The sequence below is a fragment of the Hydractinia symbiolongicarpus genome, chromosome 6 (genome assembly GCF_029227915.1).
Source record: "Hydractinia symbiolongicarpus strain clone_291-10 chromosome 6, HSymV2.1, whole genome shotgun sequence".
NCBI lineage: Eukaryota > Metazoa > Cnidaria > Hydrozoa > Anthoathecata > Hydractiniidae > Hydractinia > Hydractinia symbiolongicarpus.
Window position 1 is genome coordinate 26,934,211 of NC_079880.1, and position 18,502 is coordinate 26,952,712.

The 18,502-nt window shown below is 41.8% G+C and overlaps 2 protein-coding genes across 3 annotated transcripts in view; one reads left to right on the plus strand and one right to left on the minus strand.

The window, feature by feature from the left end:
• The window catches only part of LOC130647884 (uncharacterized), a 49,470-nt gene extending 46,311 nt beyond the window's left edge, over window positions 1-3,159 (plus strand). The window contains exon 2 of the mRNA XM_057453890.1: window positions 1,692-3,159. Within this exon, the coding sequence (XP_057309873.1) occupies window positions 1,814-2,230 (417 nt within the window). The 5' untranslated portion in view covers window positions 1,692-1,813 and the 3' untranslated portion in view covers window positions 2,231-3,159. The remainder of the gene's footprint in view (window positions 1-1,691) is intronic.
• Window positions 1-4,820, minus strand: part of LOC130647883 (uncharacterized) — a 53,015-nt gene extending 48,195 nt beyond the window's left edge. The window contains exon 1 of one of the 2 annotated variants that reach the window (XR_008982895.1): window positions 3,016-4,820. Coding sequence is in view for 1 of the 2 variants with exons in the window: in XM_057453889.1 (XP_057309872.1) it covers window positions 3,194-4,679 (1,486 nt within the window). In the remaining variant the exon portion in view is untranslated. The remainder of the gene's footprint in view (window positions 1-3,015) is intronic. The other variant, XM_057453889.1, reaches the window with a different exon arrangement.
• Between the last annotated feature and the right edge of the window lie 13,682 nt (window positions 4,821-18,502).

An 18,502-nucleotide genomic window follows, 5' to 3' on the forward strand; every position in this document is an offset into this window, starting at 1 on the left:
CAAAACATGGCCGTACTTTACGACAGATTCTTGAGACATAGACAAATTAGGGTGGATAAGTCAGACACAACGTGGAATTGGTCATTCAATACACCGTGCAAGTCCCTGAAGGGTATATTGGTTCTGTTTGAGGAAGAGAAAGCTTACAAACGAGATACCGGTAAGTTCTACAATCCCAAGATCAAAAAGGTATCCGCCATAGTTGAGGGTAAGCCTAACCAACTTTTCGCTCAGGGGATGCAACCGTTTGAGCATTATGGTGAAATATGCAAGTATTTCGCGGAGGGCAAACAAAGGGATGGTAACGCCGGTGAAATACAGAAACATCTGCAACTACATGATGTGAAGGTCGCGGACTACCTAACCACGAAATATGCTCTATGGCTGGATTTCAGAACCATAGATGAAAACTCACTGCACGGGACCGGCCGCCGGATTGAAAATGCGAGCGAGGGCATCACACTGCAAGTTGAAAAGACGGCCGAAACCGCGGGATCCTTAAACGCCTACATATATCTAATCATGGATGCTCAATTAAATATTCAAAACGGTGAAATTATGGATGTACTATATTAAGATGGACTACATGAAAGATCCTCACACGGCATTATTCGTCGGTCCCACGGGCTGCGGAAAATCCCAACGCGTTGTAAAACTGCTAGAGAACTACAACCACTTCGATTTCATTGTGATTATATGTCCAACATTAAGATGGAACAAGACATATATGGGGAGTAACTGGTTCTGGAGGGATAGATATGTGATTCTAATTGAGCCCATGGGCATGTTGTATGAATGGATCCAAAAGATGACGGATTTCTGTGCCGGATACAAAACATTATTCCTGATCGACGACATCATCGCGGATGAGAAACTGGACAAAAAGAGGCAACCGCTTCTGGAGCTGGCCATCAGCGGTCGACATCGAAACCACTCCATGTGGCTACTCACACAATCATACACCGCGATACCGAAGAACTTACGAAGGCAGGCAAAAATGTTATATGTGTGATATCCGAAGGACAGGGATGATCTCGCAACCATCCACAAAGAGAACGATGTCATTGAATCATCGGAGATACAGAAGGTTAAGGAAAGGCTGAAAGATGGCAAATATACACATTTAGTCATGAGGATGGAATCTCCAAGAACCCACGTGATTTGCTAGAATGGGCATTTTTTGTTGCAAGAGTCTTGTAACAAATCTATAGGAAAACTACAGTACTATCCTACAATACCATGATAGAATATATAAATTTCATATTACTGGTGATAGCCGTGGTGCTATTGCTGGTATTGGTTAGTTTTTGCCTTTTTTGTATTAAAAAATACCTATCGCTATTGAAAATAGCTGAAACGGCAATTGACAACCTAATTTTTATCGATGATCGGGATGACCAGGATGATGGGAAGAGACAGAAATTGCTCGAGTGCGTGCTGACCGGAAATAGCAAGCTGTATCTGGGGAAGATGTATACGGAGGCGGGGATCCAGAAGCTCGGGAATGGTGAGGTGGATAAACTTTTCGCCATATACGAGGCTAAACTGTCCGGTCAAATGGTAAAGTCTCTGGGGGAGTCAATAATCCACATGTACTCCCTGGGTGCCTGTGCGGCCCTGGGTATAAAAAATCAAAAGGCTCTGAGTGATGACCTGGAGAATGATCCGTTCCTAAACTCGGCACTCCAAAGGTTCACATGTGATCTATATTATAAGTTCGGATCACTACTATCACCAATCAGCGTAGGTTTAATAACAGGTAGGCATTATATAGCGGGAAAAAATTTAAACAATATCGATACGGATACTAAAGATGTCGGATACTCCGGTTCAGGTGACAACGAAGAACCCTAAAAAGGTTGAGGCTGATAAGAGGCTTGCTGAATTCAATCGTAAAAATAGGGAAGAATATAAAAGATTGCTAATGGCACAGACGGAGTTACAGTCGGCACCTCAGACACAAACCCAGCCGGCACCTCAGACACACTCAGCACCTCAGACACAGTTGGAGGATCCTAAGGATATTGTCATTGAGGATTCTGTGACAGATGGCCCTAAACACGGTGGAGTGAACTACACAATAATGGGTGGTGGTGTGATAGTTATGCTACTAATTGGAGCGTTGGTGGTCTATAAAAATAAGGACAAAAATATTAGGGTGAAGGGTACCCCACCAAGTAACTCTGGTAATAAAAAAACTATGAGAATAAGTAAGCTTGAAATGGAATAAAGGGATAATATCGCGATACTATAATCTTGAAGTAAATATAAGACATGGATAAGAAAAGTATAGTCAACGATATTTATAAAGCATCGGTCGTATGCGTTTTCGCTGTGGGCTATTCAATGCTCGGGAAAAAGGTATTAAAAATGACACCACCCTCAATTCAGAAGTTTGACCTGGAAGATACCGGAAAGCTTGTAGCCATAGTCGCCGCAAGTGAAATGACAAGAGAATATCTAGTTAAGCAAAAAATTATACCTGAAACTATAAATATATAATGTTGCGAATACTGGAATGGTTGGTCTGGGTTTTATATCGACGTAAGAAAGTTGAGAGTATTTTACCCAAGGTGGAATACACGGAGGTGGAATACACGGAGGTGGATACGGATGTCATAGCCCCCGAGGCTATCGCATTAAAATAACGCCACTATATTATACCGGATTATATAAACATGGCTTCAATTGCAATGATGTTGGGAGGTGCCTTCGCGAACGCTTTGGCCTTCACCGGATCAAGCTACCTCTTTTCAAGTTTATCAAAGGATAGGATAGATAAGGAACGGAAGCGGCATGATCTGGCCATAGAACAGCTGCAAAAGGCTCAGGTTATATGGCAACGTAAAAGACAAGAGAGGGTGGACTTTATCAATAAGCAGCTCAGACTTGAGAAGAAGGCCGAGGGTAAATTCACGGAGCTGGATGACGCGATGCGGGAATATAAAAAAGTATTTGGAGGATCACCTCTCACAGATATTCCGCGCAGGCCCGTATTGAGCGACTTTTATACACCCAGCAACGGCCAGCATGAACGGGAATTGGCATTTATCGCGCTAAGCATGATCGGTGTCGGGGGTGCCGTGTGGTATTTCGAAAAATAGTACTATGCCGCGGGTATTATGTTACATGACACATGTAACATATATTCGGAATAGCTAACGCTTTGTCACCATGTAGGTGTATATCAGACCTCCGATTCCGACTATCAAAGCCCACAGGTTTTGACTCAACCAACCGACGACCTCCTTTGCTCTATTTAGGATCCACGATACGATGGATCCAATTATACCGGGCAGTGATGCGGCTGCGGCACCGGCTAATCTACCCAGGAGAGATCCCAGCGCGCTCAGCTTGTTCTTTATCCATTCCCTCGCACCACCTTCGGTGTTTTCATGATTTTTTGTATTACCGGCGGATGACCCCCCACCTCCGGGCGTCAAAGTTTCAACCAAAAGGCCGATAACCATACCAAATGCCGTTAGTACACTGACGATGGTGATACCCTGCTCACGGAATAGCGTTCGTATCTTTTCACCCAATGTAGTTTCTTTGTCAAGTACTTTGGTAATCGTCTCCCTGATGCTTTTTATTTGACTGTTAAGTTTACCTTTGAGAATATCGATAATCTCTTGCCGGCCTTTCAACTCATTTTGCAAACCTTTCAACCTTTCTTTCGCTTCATTTTGTTGTTCCTCGGTCATATTTGGTGTGTTTTCCATCTCTTCCAACTTGTTTTTTTCTCTGTCAATATGCTGTTCGAGCTGAACCTTTTTTGCAACTTCATCCTGAAGACTTCCTCTTATGTTTCTCAATGATCTATCCAATCCTAGCAATTCACGCATAGGATATTCAAATAGATCACCGGTCTGGGTTGCTTCATGGTCTACAGATTGTTGTTTGACCAATGAAATTAAATCTTCCGCACTGTTCACAACATCTCCAGACATGGTTTCTAATTCTATATCGGTCGCATTCTCTATTTTATCCGGTGACGGTAGTCTCTCTTCTATTTTGTTTAGCCTAGCGGCCTGTCGGGGGGTTATACTACCTTTCGGTATATCGAACCCCAAACCGCTCAGCCTTTTCTTGCCCAATAGATCTGCAATGGTACCGGTAGACCTTAGAGATCCACCATTTGTCAGAGGTCTGTTATCACCCTTGTAGTATAATTCAACACCACGAGACTCAAACAGATCGGTATGTATCACGCTCGGGTTCTCGTTTGGATATATAGTTAGTAGCTTCTCATAGAGCGATTTAACCAGCTCACTGGTAACTCTGGAGCGCAGAGAGGTTTCTCCACCGAATGATGTCTCCTCATCGGGAGTATGTATCTGCACACGCGTGCGCTCCTTCGGTACCGGGGGCGTGGTTTCATCGGGACCCTCGTCGGTTTGACCATGGTCCCCAAACGGATCAATATCAATGTCCGCCATTATTTTATTTAAAGGATAGTTTTTTTCTAATATAATAGAAATGGCAGAGAGTTCTAGTACCAGAGAAGAAACTTTTAAAACGGATATATCCAATTCCCAACTTGAGGAGCTGGTGAAATTACGAGGTAAGTTCCAAGACAGGACACACGAACACGGAGGATCTCTGATCATATGGTCGATTCTGGAGGGATTATCCGGAACCGCAGCAATTACCGGCTCGATAGCGACCGCGGTGACCATTATTAGAAATTTGGGCGGTACCCATGGAAATTACATGTGGAATTCGGGTATGTGTCTATTGGGCTCGGCTTCCTATGCGGTTACCGCCCAATATGTTAGGACATATCGGGAGAAACTTATCAAATTAAGAGCCGCATATCGCGTTGTGCAAAATGCCATCGATGTTTTCGATAAAACGCTACTCTGGCACACTCGGATCTGTAGAGCCGATTTTGAGAATTTGTGTGATACGTATCATAGAACTCTCAAGGATCTGGATAAACTGGATATAGGTTATTTAGAGTAAAGTTTTTTTCTTTGTAGTAACCACACAATGGCAGAGATTTATCCGAAGCTACCCACGGCTCCCGAGTATTCGAGCGAGCAGGACAAGTTTAATACTAATACTGTGAACTCTCAACTTGGGGAGCTTAGAAAATTACGCGATAAGTTCAATACAAAATATGAGAAATATAACAAGACGCTGCACAGACTGGTGCTTTTAAATGCCAGCGCCACGGCCCTAACCGTCGTTTCGGGCATAGGTTCGGTGGTAACCGGTGCCACGCTCATCGGAATCCCCGCTTCCGTCGGATTGGGAGCCGTAGCACTGTCCGGAACCATTTTCACAGGCTCCGCCATGGCCCTGATTAAAAGATATCGGAGCAAACTTGACAAGGTCATGAAATTATATGATGTTGCGACGTCCGCCATCGCCGTGTTTGAAAACTCCGTCTCGCGGGCTCTGAATAATGACGACATTAGTCACATTGAATTTCAAACCCTGAGCGGTATATACTACGAAGCTCTGGACAAGATGACGAAAACCGACAGAAAGATGGAGAGCGAAACTCGCAACCAGTTTGAAAAAAGTCTAATGGATCAGGTTCAAAGCCTCAGAAGGACCGTAAATCAAGGTTAGTGATGTGCGCATGTACACCGCTCGATTATTTCGTGTGGTACGATAAAAATTAATATTAAGGCGGTTTGTGACATTATGCGGCGCGATCGTCCCCCCAAGACTGAGCCATAGCGGCCCTATCTGCCGACCGACCCGCGCGATCCCCGGCATCATCTTTACCTGTTTCTGGTAAAGATATCGAGCTCCTTTTCACCAACCTTGCACATAATCAGGAGGTAATTCTGTATCTTCGGGTATTAACATCAATTCCTCTTTTACAAAAGCCCGTCCAGGTCCGTCTTGAACATAGTACATTACACGGTTACCGGGTTGCGCTATTACCTTACGCAATCTATATGTGTTTTTCGACCATATTCTATCGGTTGCCCGTCTCCGCCCATCATCATGCTCTTCACCAGGTTGTAGTAGATATCTATACAGGCCATCTTTAGGTAATTCTACTTCAGGTGGATAACTCCCTCGTTTAGCAAGAGGCACCTCTTTCATTATAATAGCATCTTTTGGTTTCATACCAATCATCTGCGTCTTTGTATCGTTTAGCCTATCAATCAGTTTATACAGATGCTTAACCCATGTAGATGATACCTTTTCCGAATCATTCAGTTCTTGAGCATCTTGTATTTTGAATAAATTTTCCGCAAGTATCTTGTTCAACGCCTCAACAAAAGCTGTGTGTGTATGCTTATATTTTGTAGTCGCTCTTTTAATTTCAACCTTATGCTTCTCCAACAGCTTTGATACATCTGCCTTGAATTCTGAACCGTTATCACATTGGAAAGTTTTCGGATAAGTTAATGGTCCTGCCTTGTAGATGTCCTCAATCATAGCGGCAACCTCTTTGGCTTTCTTAGTCCTCAAAGGTCGGGCTACTTTGTATCTGGAAGCAGCATCGATTCCCGACAAAATGTACTTATATTTATTACCATACAGTATGTCACCGGGCATGTACAATAAATCGAATTGATGTAAATCATTAGGGGTGGTAACTTCATAATGTGGTCTTTCAACATGTTTTGGGTCGGGTAAATGTACTTGCCAAAATGCTTGCTTTGATAGCCACTTCTTAATCTCCTTTGGCCCGAAGCCGAATACTCTTTAATTCCGAACAGCCTTTTGTCCTTTCCATAAATTTTGAGGTTGATAGTAAGTCTCTTGAAGTTTTGACATGTTTTATTTATGCACACCTTTATTTATCTCCTTTTTGTGTTATGATGTGGTACGATAAAAGTGCTTAAAGTTTTTCATATATTATATTAATATGTCAGACATGGATACCACACCGGATTATAAATTGATGAAACTGAGAGAGTTGCGAGAGGTTGCCAAATCCCGCGGAATTAAGTATATCGTGGGTATGAGAAAGGCTAAACTGGTTGAGGTGATTGAGAAGAATGATCTCGACCCATCCTACACCATCGATCTGGATACCAAGAAGGAATGGTATGGATACTGTTCAAGGTGGAGGTCGAAAAACAGGGAGGCATATCTAAAAGCTCAAAAACGTTATAACGACAAAAGATCCAAGTGATTGGGTATTTTTTTGTTACTCAGACGAGTAACAAATGTTGGTGGGTGGGTACCCATGGTGTACCGGTCACGACCCTCTAGGTACCGGTGGGTGGGTACCCATGGTGTACCGGTCACGACCCTCTAGGTGCCGGTGGGTGGGTACCCATGGTGGAGCGATGTCAGTATCATAAACCGCGTTTTACCGCCATGGGGTCGGGTGGTTGTTACGCGAACGAAGCCCCTCACGATCCTCCACCCCGGTTAACGATTATAAAAACATCTTAAAGGTTTGCAACCCCGGGTGGTTGTTACGCGAACGAAGCCCCTCACGATCCTCGAGGTGCTGGTGGGTGGGTACCCATGGTATATCGATGTATGTGTGTTTTAGCGTGATGGTTGTATTACAAACGATGACACTCATTACACTCCAACACGGCTTACGATTTATAAAAATGGCTTAAAGATTACAAAATCGTATATCACAACCAAGCATGTCTTCAGGAATCGTTCTCGATTTGATACACAGTAGAGAATATATTGATGACTTTGATCTTTTCACGGTCCCTGATTTAAGAGCCAGAGCGAGGTACCTTGGCCTACGTGGATACTCGCGGCTCAGAAGGGCTGAGCTTATCGAATTATTATTATTATCAACAGTACCCGCAAGATATCCCGATATGACTTTACCGCTCGTCATAGGGATGCTGGATCTCGAAGTGACCGAATTTTCTGGACCCGTGATGAGGCCAAATGTATCAGTGCCAAGACCGCTACCGGCACCTGGACCGATACCGGCGCAGCTTGAGGTTGATGATGATGAGGACGCCGATGACATTGATGAAGATGATAGATGTATCATTTGTCTTTCTAAACGAAAGACCGCAACCATTGTTCATGGTAGAGCGGGGCATTTTTGCTGCTGTCTATCATGTGCATATAAATTGGAGAATAGGAGGGATAAATGTCCCATATGTCGGGCACCAATAGATTTTGTCATTAGACAATATTGAACGCGAATTCCCGGCCTTTGTCACTCGGACGGGTAACAAAAATCCCGAGGTGTCGATGGGTGGGTACCCATGGTGGAGCGATGTCAGTATCATAAACCGCGTTTTACCACCATGGTGTCGGGTGGTTGTCTTGTGAACGAAGCCCCTCACGATCCTCCACCCCGGTTTACGATTTATAAAAATGGCTTAAAGATTACAAAATCGTATATCATAGCCAAGTAACAAATTTTATGAATCTTTAGTTTCACGATTATAAAAAACCATCTTAAAGGTTCATAAATCGTATATCATAACCAAGCATGACTTCGAGAAATACAGTTGTTGAATTAAGAGCTCTCGCTAGAGAACGCGGCCTACGTGGCTACTCAAGGCTCAGAAAGGCCGATCTGATCGAATTATTGACACCCACTACTGTGTCAGCACCCGTACCCATACCAAGACCCACTAGACCCGTACCAGCGCCGAGACCCACCAGACCCGTACCGGTGCCAAGACCCACCAGACCCGTACCGGTGCCAAGACCCACCAGACCCGTACCGGTGCCAAGACCCACCAGACCCGTACCCGTGCCGAGACCCACCAGACCCGTACCCGTGCCGAGACCGGGCACTAGCCAACAAGACATGGATTTGAAAAGCAAGTTGATCGAATGGAGAGACTGGTTAATAAATCATGTACCTAAGGCTATTAAGGAGAAAGCGAGCAAAGCTTTCAAAACCATGAAGGATAAGATCATGGGTTTGTATAAAAAGGGCAGTGGAGAGGAAGAGGTGGAGGTGGAGGAGGAGGAGGAGGAGGAGGAGGAGGAGGAGGAGGAAAACCCCTATACCCCCATTGAAGAAGCTTTTGTAGGTTCATACAAACGTTTCAAAATAAACTCGGATGGTGGGAAGAATGTCAGGGTCTTTCTCGAAAAGGTCGAGCACGTCGTAAATAGGTTGATGAGTGACGTGCTAGGGCAGAAGAAGTCGCTGAAGACTCAGGCGACCTTGTGGGTGAAATGGGTAAGGGAAGACACCAGCTCGAGCGATGCCCCGTGTGTACATGTCGATAAAGCTTTCAATAGTTATATGGAGATACTGCACGCCCACGATGACATTTCTGATGTTTTCGATCGGATGTGTAATAAGATAATCGAGCAGATTGAAAACCCTGCTCTACCCGCCAGCGGGTTCACAATCGAAAGGATCCTACATATGCATGTGGACTTTCACAAACTAAAATTAACCAGAGGTAGTTCTTACCTACCACTACCAGAGAACTTCAGAGGAAAGCGATCCGTGATTAACCCACATAACGAGGATGATGAATGTTTCAGATGGGCTATTATCGCTGCTCTCAATCATGATAAGATCGATAATCACCCTGAACGAATCTCAAACCTTAAGAAGCATGATAAGTATAATTGGGGTGGTCTAACTTTCCCAATGGCGCTAAACAAGATAGATCTCTTCGAGAGGAGGAACCCCGATGTCGCTGTGCATGTTTTGACAAAGGATGAGGGAGAAGGTATCTACATGTGTCGCAAGTCGAAGCATCTTGATCGTAAGGATACGGTTGTTTTGTTTTTACTGTGTGAGGGGGATGAGAGACATTATATCGCTGTTAAGAACTTGAGCGGTGTACTGAGCAAGGTTAACTCGAAGGATGGACATAGAGAGCATTATTGCTTGAATTGTCTCTCTGGTTTTCAAAGTGAACGGAAAAGGGATGAGCACTTTGAGTATTGCAAGAATAACGATGCCGCTAAGATTCAACTCCCTAAGGAGGGTAGCACCCTAACCTTCACCGATGGTAAGTTTCAGCTCAAAGCCCCATTCATCATGTATGCCGATTTCGAAGCTTTTACAAAAGAGTTGCCAGAAGATGAGAGAAAATGCGGATCATCCACCGAGAAAGTTGGTAAACATGTTCCCACCGGATTCTGTTGTTATAGTAAATATGCTCATGGTGAAGTGCCGGACCCTCTGAATCTTTACCGCGGTGAGGACTGTGTTCCGCGCTTTGTAGATCATGTAGTTTCTGAGGCGAAAAGGTTATACAACATGTTTCCTCAGAAAGCAATGGATCCACTGACGGATGAAGAGCGTGACGGTTTCAATAGAGCCATGGTGTGCCACATTTGCATGGAAGAATTTGATGACAAGGATGACATCAAGGTTAGGGATCACTGCCATTTCACCGGTAAGTTTCGTGGGGCTGCCCATCAGAAATGTAATCTGCGTTACAAGGTTCCTAATTATATTCCGGTTGTCTTCCACAATCTGAGTGGCTACGATGCGCATTTATTCATTAAGGAGCTTGCTAGGAAGTACGGAGAAGATGGTATGGGTGTAATCGCGGAGAATAAGGAGAAATATATCTCTTTCTCTACGGATGTTAAGGTTGGTGAATACACTAACAAAAATGGGGAGACTAAGGACAGAAAGATACAACTGAGATTCATAGACTCATTTAGATTTATGTCAAGCGGCCTAAGCTCCCTGGCTGACAACCTATCAGATGATCAATGCAAAAACCTTCGAAAATTCTTCAATGGTGACGAATTCAACATAATGAGAAGGAAGGGTGTATACCCATATGAGTATGTTAACTCATTCGATAGGTTTAATGAAACTGAGCTCCCGTCAAAGGATGATTTCTACAGCAAGCTGAACATGAATGGTATCAGTGATGCCGATTATGCGCATGCCCAGAAGGTGTGGAAGGACATGAAAGTTGAAAATATGGGCGTTTATCATGATATCTATCTCAAGACGGATGTTCTGCTTCTGAGTGATGTGTTTGAGACATTCAGAGAAACATGCTTGAGAAACTACGATCTAGACCCGGCTCACTTTTACACTGCTCCGGGATTAGCCTGGAGGGCGTGTTTGAAAAAGACCAAGGTTAGTCTAGATTTATTGTCGGATATGGAGATGGTCATGTTCATTGAGAGTGGTATTAGGGGTGGATTGTGTCAGGCTGTCCACCGCTACGCCAAGGCCAACAATAAGTATATGGGGGACGAGTATAACACATCGGATGGGAATTGCATGGATTTATTTGAGCAGCAGGAAATGGCTAAAACCGTGCCTTTTGTAAAAAGAAAATTGATTGAATTGAGGTACTGGTTGATGAAACATGTACCTAGGGTCATCAAGGTGAAAACTAGTAAAGCTTACAGAGCCGTGAAGGATAAGATCATGGGTTTGTATGAAAAGGTATGTTGGGGACCGTCTGTACGGAAAGAGGAAAAACAATATACCACCAAAGCCAACACATCTGAGAGTAAGGAGATGAATAGCTATCTCCAGTACCTAGATGCAAATAATTTGTACGGCTGGGCCATGATTCAGAAGATGCCGACCGGAGGGTTTGAGTGGGTTGATGACGTGGTTTCTGATTTTACACCCGAACTGATTTCACAATTAGCTGTGGAAAACGGTGAAAAGGGGTACATCCTTGAGGTTGATGTTAGCTATCCACGGGAGCTTCATGATTCTCATAACGACCTTCCTTTCATGCCCGAGAGGAAGATCATTAATGGCGTCGAGAAGCTGACACCGTGTCTTTCAGACAAGAAGAAATATATCACTCATATCCGTGCGCTTGATCAAGCGTTGAAGCATGGTCTTGTTCTTGAGAAGGTTCATAGGGTCTTGAGATTTGATCAGAGTGCGTGGTTGAAGTCGTACATAGATTTCAACACTGATTTGCGTACCAAATCAACTAATGACTTCGAAAAGGTCTTTTTCAAGCTGATGAATAATTCGGTCTTTGGGAAGACAATGGAGAATCAGCGAAGGCAGAAGGATATACGTTTGGCTACCAAGAAAGAACAATATGATAAGCTGGTGATGAAGCCCAACTTCAAGGGTAGCACGTGGTTCTCGGAAACACTGATGGGCATAGAGATGTCCAAGATCAAGGTCAAAATGAATAAGCCAATCTACCTGGGACTGGCAATTCTCGACTTGTCCAAGATGGTTATGTATGAGTTCCACTATGATTACATGAGACCAAAATATGGTGTGGATGTAAAGCTTTGCTACATGGATACGGATTCATTCGTCTACCACATAAAAACCGACGACTTTTACAAAGATATCGCCGACGATGTAGCTTTGAGATTTGACACGTCAGGGTACGATGAGAAAGATGGTAGACCCCTACCATTAGGTTTGAATAAAAAGATCATTGGTCTGATGAAGGATGAGTTGGGTGGTAAGGTAATAACCGAATTTATCGCTCTTAGGGCTAAGAATTATGCTTACAAACAGCTATGTGGTAGGGAGGATAAGAGGTGCAAGGGGGTCAAGAAATGTGTGGTGAGGAAGACAATAGGTTTCGATGACTATAAGAGATGTCTGTTCGAGGGTGAAAATGTTTACAGGGAACAGATGACCTTTCGATCGATTAAGCATGATGTTCATACCATAAAAACAAACAAACTAGCGCTCAATGCAGATGATGATAAGCGTATAATTATGGAGGATGGCATTACCACACTGGCTAGAGGACATTATAGACAAATATCACTGTAATTGGGGGACACGACAGATGAGGGTGGGGAGGGGCCCGGGGGACACGGCGGGGGTTGGGGGTTGGGGTGGGGGTGGGGGGTTTTGGACGGATATTGTTGATTTAATGGAGCATGCCCGCTTATTTGACGTAAAGTGGTAAAGTGCACATGGATTTTATCGACTCTTCTATCGTTGATTTGACGGGGATGATCCATAAATTGACGTGGGATAGGAAACTGCTAAGGGGATCTGTCCTAACATTGGTATTTTCCTATCTCTCATGTCAAATTAAGAAGAATGTTATTTCTTGGGTCCAGTTGGCTCACTTATCACATTTATAACGTCACACTCCCAAGTTAGTTCAATTAAGTTCCACAGTCAATCGTTTCACTGTTAAAAGCAACACAACTTAGAAATATCGGAAGAAAATCACTTAATACATGTTGGTACGAATATGTGACGCAACCGTTGTAACTCAAACGGATTGATACCGTTAGAAAGTCAATGAAATGTAGTTTTTGAAACTGTCGCTTTTTCTTCAGCGCGCGATAACCGGTAGGATTGGTCCCCCAGTAAAAAATGACTTTTTTATTTAAATTTTTTAATAACGTGCTACCACAGCGCCCAGTGTAATCGCTGAGTTCCAGCAATCATGTCAAATTAAGAAGAATGATATTTCTTGTAATCAAACTGGCTGTTTTATAACATTTATCAGGCCACAGTCCAAAGTTTGTTCATTTGACTCCCACACTCAATCATTTCAATGTTAAAGGCGATGTAACCTAGTAATATCAGAAAAATATTGCTAAATACATGTTGGTACGAATATGTGACGCAATCGTTCTAACTCAAACGGATTGACACCGTTAGTAAGTCAATGAAATGTAGCTCTTGAAACTTTCACTATTTCGTCAGCGCCAACTAACGGCTAGGATTGGTCCCACAGTAAAAAATGACTTATTTATCCTAATTTTTTAATAAAGTTCTACCACAGCGCCCAGTGTAATCGCTGAGTTCTAGCAATCTTGTCAAATTAAGAAGAATTTTTTTTCTTGTAGCCAAACTGGCTCATTTCTCACATTTATAAGATCAAAGTCCAAAATCAGTTCAATTAAGTCCCACAGTCAACCCTTTCACTTTTAAAAGCGATGCAACCTAGTATTATCCGAATACTATCGCTAAATACATGTTGGTACGAATATGTGACGCAACCGTTGTAACTCAAACGGATTTATACCGCTAGAAAGTCAATGAAATGTAGTCTTTGAAACTGTTCCTATTTATTCAGGGCATGCTAACGGCCAGGATTGGTCTAACAGTAAGAAAAGACTTATTTATCTAAATTTTTAAATGAAGCGCTACCACAGATCTTAATGTAATCGATGAATTCCAGCCATGACGTCAAATTAAGAAGAAAGTTATTCCTTGGAGACCAATTGGCTCATCTATCACATTTATAAGGACATAGTACAGAGTCAGTTCAATTAAGTCCCACAGTCAATCGTTTCATTGTTAAAGGCGAAGCAACCTAGTAATATCAGAAAAATATCGCTAAATACATGTTGATACGAATATGTGACGCAACCGTTGTAACTCATACGGATTGATACGGCCAAGAAGTCGATGAAATGTAGTTTTTGAGAATGTCTCTATTTTTTCAGCGCGAACTAACAGCTTTGATTGGTCCGACAGTAAAAAATGACTTTTTATTTAAATTTTTAAATGAAGTGCTACCACAGCGCCCAGTGTAATCGCTGAGTTCCAGCAATCATGTCAAATTAGGAAGAATGTTGTTTCTTGTAGTCAAACTGGCTTATTTAAAACATTTATCAGGTCACAGTACAAAGTTAGTTCAATAAGTCCCACAGTCACTCGTTTCATTGTTTAAGGCGATGCAACCTAGTAACATCAGAAAAATATCGCTAAATACATGTTGGTACGAATATGTGACGCAACCGTTGTAACTCAAACGGATTGATACGGCCAAGATGTTGTTGAAATGTAGTTTTGGAGAATGTCTCTATTTCTTGAGCGCGAACTAACGCTTGGATTGGTCCCACAGTAAAAAATGACTTATTTATCTTAATTTTTTAATAAAGCGCTACCACAGCGCCCAGTGTAACCGCTGAGTTCCAGCAATCAAGTCAAATTAAGAAGAATGTTACTTCTTGTAGCCAAACTGGCTCATTTATAACATTTATAAGGTCAAAGTCCAAATCAGTTCAATTAAGTTCCACAGTCAAATGTTTCACTGTTAAAAGTGATGCAACCTAGTAATATCTGAATACTATCGCTAAATACATGTGGGGACGAATATGTGACGCAACCGTTGTAACTCAAACGGATTGACACCGTTAGTAAGTCAATGAAATGTAGTTCTTGAAACTTTCTCTATTTCTTCAGCGCGAACTAACGGCTAGGATTGGTCCCACAGTAAAAAATGACTTATTTATCCTAAATTTTTAATAAAGTGCTACCACAGCGCCCAGTGCAATCGCTAAGTTCCAGCAATCAAGTCAAATTAGGAAGGATGTTACTTCTTGTAAACAAACTGGCTCATTTATCACATTTAGAAGTTCAAAGTCCAAAATCAGTTCAATTAAGTCCCACAGTCAAATGTTGCACTGTTAAAAGCGATGCAACCTAGTAATATCTGAATACTACCGCTAAATACATGTGGGGACGAATATGTGACGCAACAGTTGTAACTCAAACGGATTGATACCGTTAGAAAGTCAATGAAATGAAGTTTTTGAAACTGTCGCTATTTCTTCAGCGCGCGATAACGGCTAGGATTGGTCCCACAGTAAAAAATGACTTTTTTATTTATATTTTTAAATGAAGTGCTACCACAGCGCCCAGTGTAGTCGCTGAGTTCCGGCAATCATGTCAAATTAAAAAGAATGTTATTTCTTGGGTCCAGTTGGCTCACTCATCGCATTTATAACGTCACACTTCCAAGTTAGTTCAATTAAGTCCCACAGTCAACCGTTTCACTGTTAAAAGCGATGCAACCTAGTAATATCCGAATACTATCGCTAAATACATGTGGGGACGAATATGTGACGCAACAGTTGTAACTCAAGCGGATTGATACCGTTAGAAAGTCAATGAAATGTAGCTTTTGAAACTGTCGCTATTTCTTTAGCGCGCGATAACGGCTAAGATTGGTCCCACAGTAAAAAATGACTTTTTTATTTAAATTTTTAAGTGAAGTGCTACAACAGCGCCCAGTGTAATCGCTGAGTTCCAGCAATCATGTCAAATTAAGAAGAATGTAATTCTTGTAGTCAAACTGGCTTATTTATAACATTTATCAGGTCACAGTCCAAAGTTAGTTGAATTAAGTCCCACAGTCAATCGTTTTATTGTTTAAGGCGATGCAACCTAGTAATATCAGAAAAATATCTCTAAATACATGTTGGTACGAATATGTGACGCAACCGTTGTAACTCAAACGGATTTATACCGCTAGAAAGTCAATGAAATGTAGTCTTTGAAACTGTTCCTATTTATTCAGGGCATGCTAACGGCCAGGATTGGTCTAACAGTAAGAAAAGACTTATTTATCTAAATTTTTAAATAAAGCGCTACCAGAGATCTTAATGTAATCGATGAATTCCAGCCATGACGTCAAATTAAGAAGAAAGTTATTCCTTGGAGACCAATTGGCTCATCTATCACATTTATAAGGACATAGTACAGAGTCAGTTCAATTAAGTCCCACAGTCAATCGTTTCATTGTTAAAGGCGAAGCAACCTAGTAATATCAGAAAAATATCGCTAAATACATGTTGATACGAATATGTGACGCAACCGTTGTAACTCATACGGATTGATACGGCCAAGAAGTCGATGAAATGTAGTTTTTGAGAATGTCTCTATTTCTTCAGCGCGAACTAACAGCTTTGATTGGTCCGACAGTAAAAAATGACTTTTTATTTAAATTTTTAAATGAAGTGCTACCACAGCGCCCAGTGTAATCGCTGAGTTCCAGCAATCATGTCAAATTAGGAAGAATGTTGTTTCTTGTAGTCAAACTGGCTTATTTAAAACATTTATCAGGTCACAGTACAAAGTTAGTTCAATAAGTCCCACAGTCACTCGTTTCATTGCTTAAGGCGATGCAACCTAGTAACATCAGAAAAATATCGCTAAATACATGTTGGTACGAATATGTGACGCAACCGTTGTAACTCAAACGGATTGATACGGCCAAGAAGTTGTTGAAATGTAGTTTCTGAGAATGTCTCTATTTCTTGAGCGCGAACTAACGCTTGGATTGGTCCCACAGTAAAAAATGACTTATTTATCTTAATTTTTTAATAAAGCGCTACCACAGCGCCCAGTGTAACCGCTGAGTTCCAGCAATCAAGTCAAATTAAGAAGAATGTTACTTCTTGTAGTCAAACTGGCTCATTTATAACATTTATAAGGTCAAAGTCCAAATCAGTTCAATTAAGTTCCACAGTCAAATGTTTCACTGTTAAAAGTGATGCAACCTAGTAATATCTGAATACTATCGCTAAATACATGTGGGGACGAATATGTGACGCAACAGTTGTAACTCAAACGGATTGATACCGTTAGAAAGTCAATGAAATGTAGTTTTTGAAACTGTCGCTATTTCTTCAGCGCGCGATAACGGCTAGGATTGGTCCCACAGTAAAAAATGACTTTTTTATTTAATGTTTTTAATGAAGTGCTACCACAGCGCCCAGTGTAATCGCTGAGTTCCAGCAATCATGTCAAATTAAGAAGAATGTTATTTCTTGTAGTCAAACTGGCTTATTTATTACATTTATCAGGTCACAGTCCAAAGTTACTTCAATTAAATCCCACAGTCAATCATTTCATTGTGAAAGGCGATGCAACCTAGTAATATCAGAAAAATATCGCTAAATACATGTTGGTACGAATATGTGACGCAACCGTTGTAACTCAAACGGATTGATACCGCTAGAAAGTCAATGAAATGTAGTATTTGAAACTGTTCCTATTTATTCAGCGCATGCTAACGGCCAGGATTTGTCCCACAGTAAGAAAAGACTTATTTATCTAAATTTGTAAATAAAGCGCTACCACAGAGCCTAATGTAATCGGTGAATTCCAGCCATCACGTCAAATTAAGAAGAAAGTTATTCCTTGGAGACCAATTGGCTCATCTGTCACATTTATAAGGACATAGTCCAGAGTCAGTTCAATTAATTCTCACAGTCGCTCGTTTCACTGTTAAAAGCAATACAACTTAGTAAGATTGGAAGAAAATCACTAAATACATGTTGGTACGAATACGTGACGCAACCGTTGTAACTCAAACGGATTGACACCGTTAGTAAGTCAATGAAATGTAGTTCTTGAAACTTTCTCTATTTCTTCAGCGCGAACTAACGGCTAGGATTGGTCCCACAGTAAAAAATGACTTATTTATCCTAAATTTTTAATAAAGTGCTACCACAGCGCCCAGTGCAATCGCTAAGTTCCAGCAATCAAGTCAAATTAGGAAGGATGTTACTTCTTGTAAACAAACTGGCTCATTTATCACATTTAGAAGTTCAAAGTCCAAAATCAGTTCAATTAAGTCCCACAGTCAAATGTTGCACTGTTAAAAGCGATGCAACCTAGTAATATCTGAATACTACCGCTAAATACATGTGGGGACGAATATGTGACGCAACAGTTGTAACCCAAACGGATTGATACCGTTAGAAAGTCAATGAAATGAAGTTTTTGAAACTGTCGCTATTTCTTCAGCGCGCGATAACGGCTAGGATTGGTCCCACAGTAAAAAATGACTTTTTTATTTATATTTTTAAATGAAGTGCTACCACAGCGCCCAGTGTAGTCGCTGAGTTCCGGCAATCATGTCAAATTAAGAAGAATGTTATTTCTTGGGTC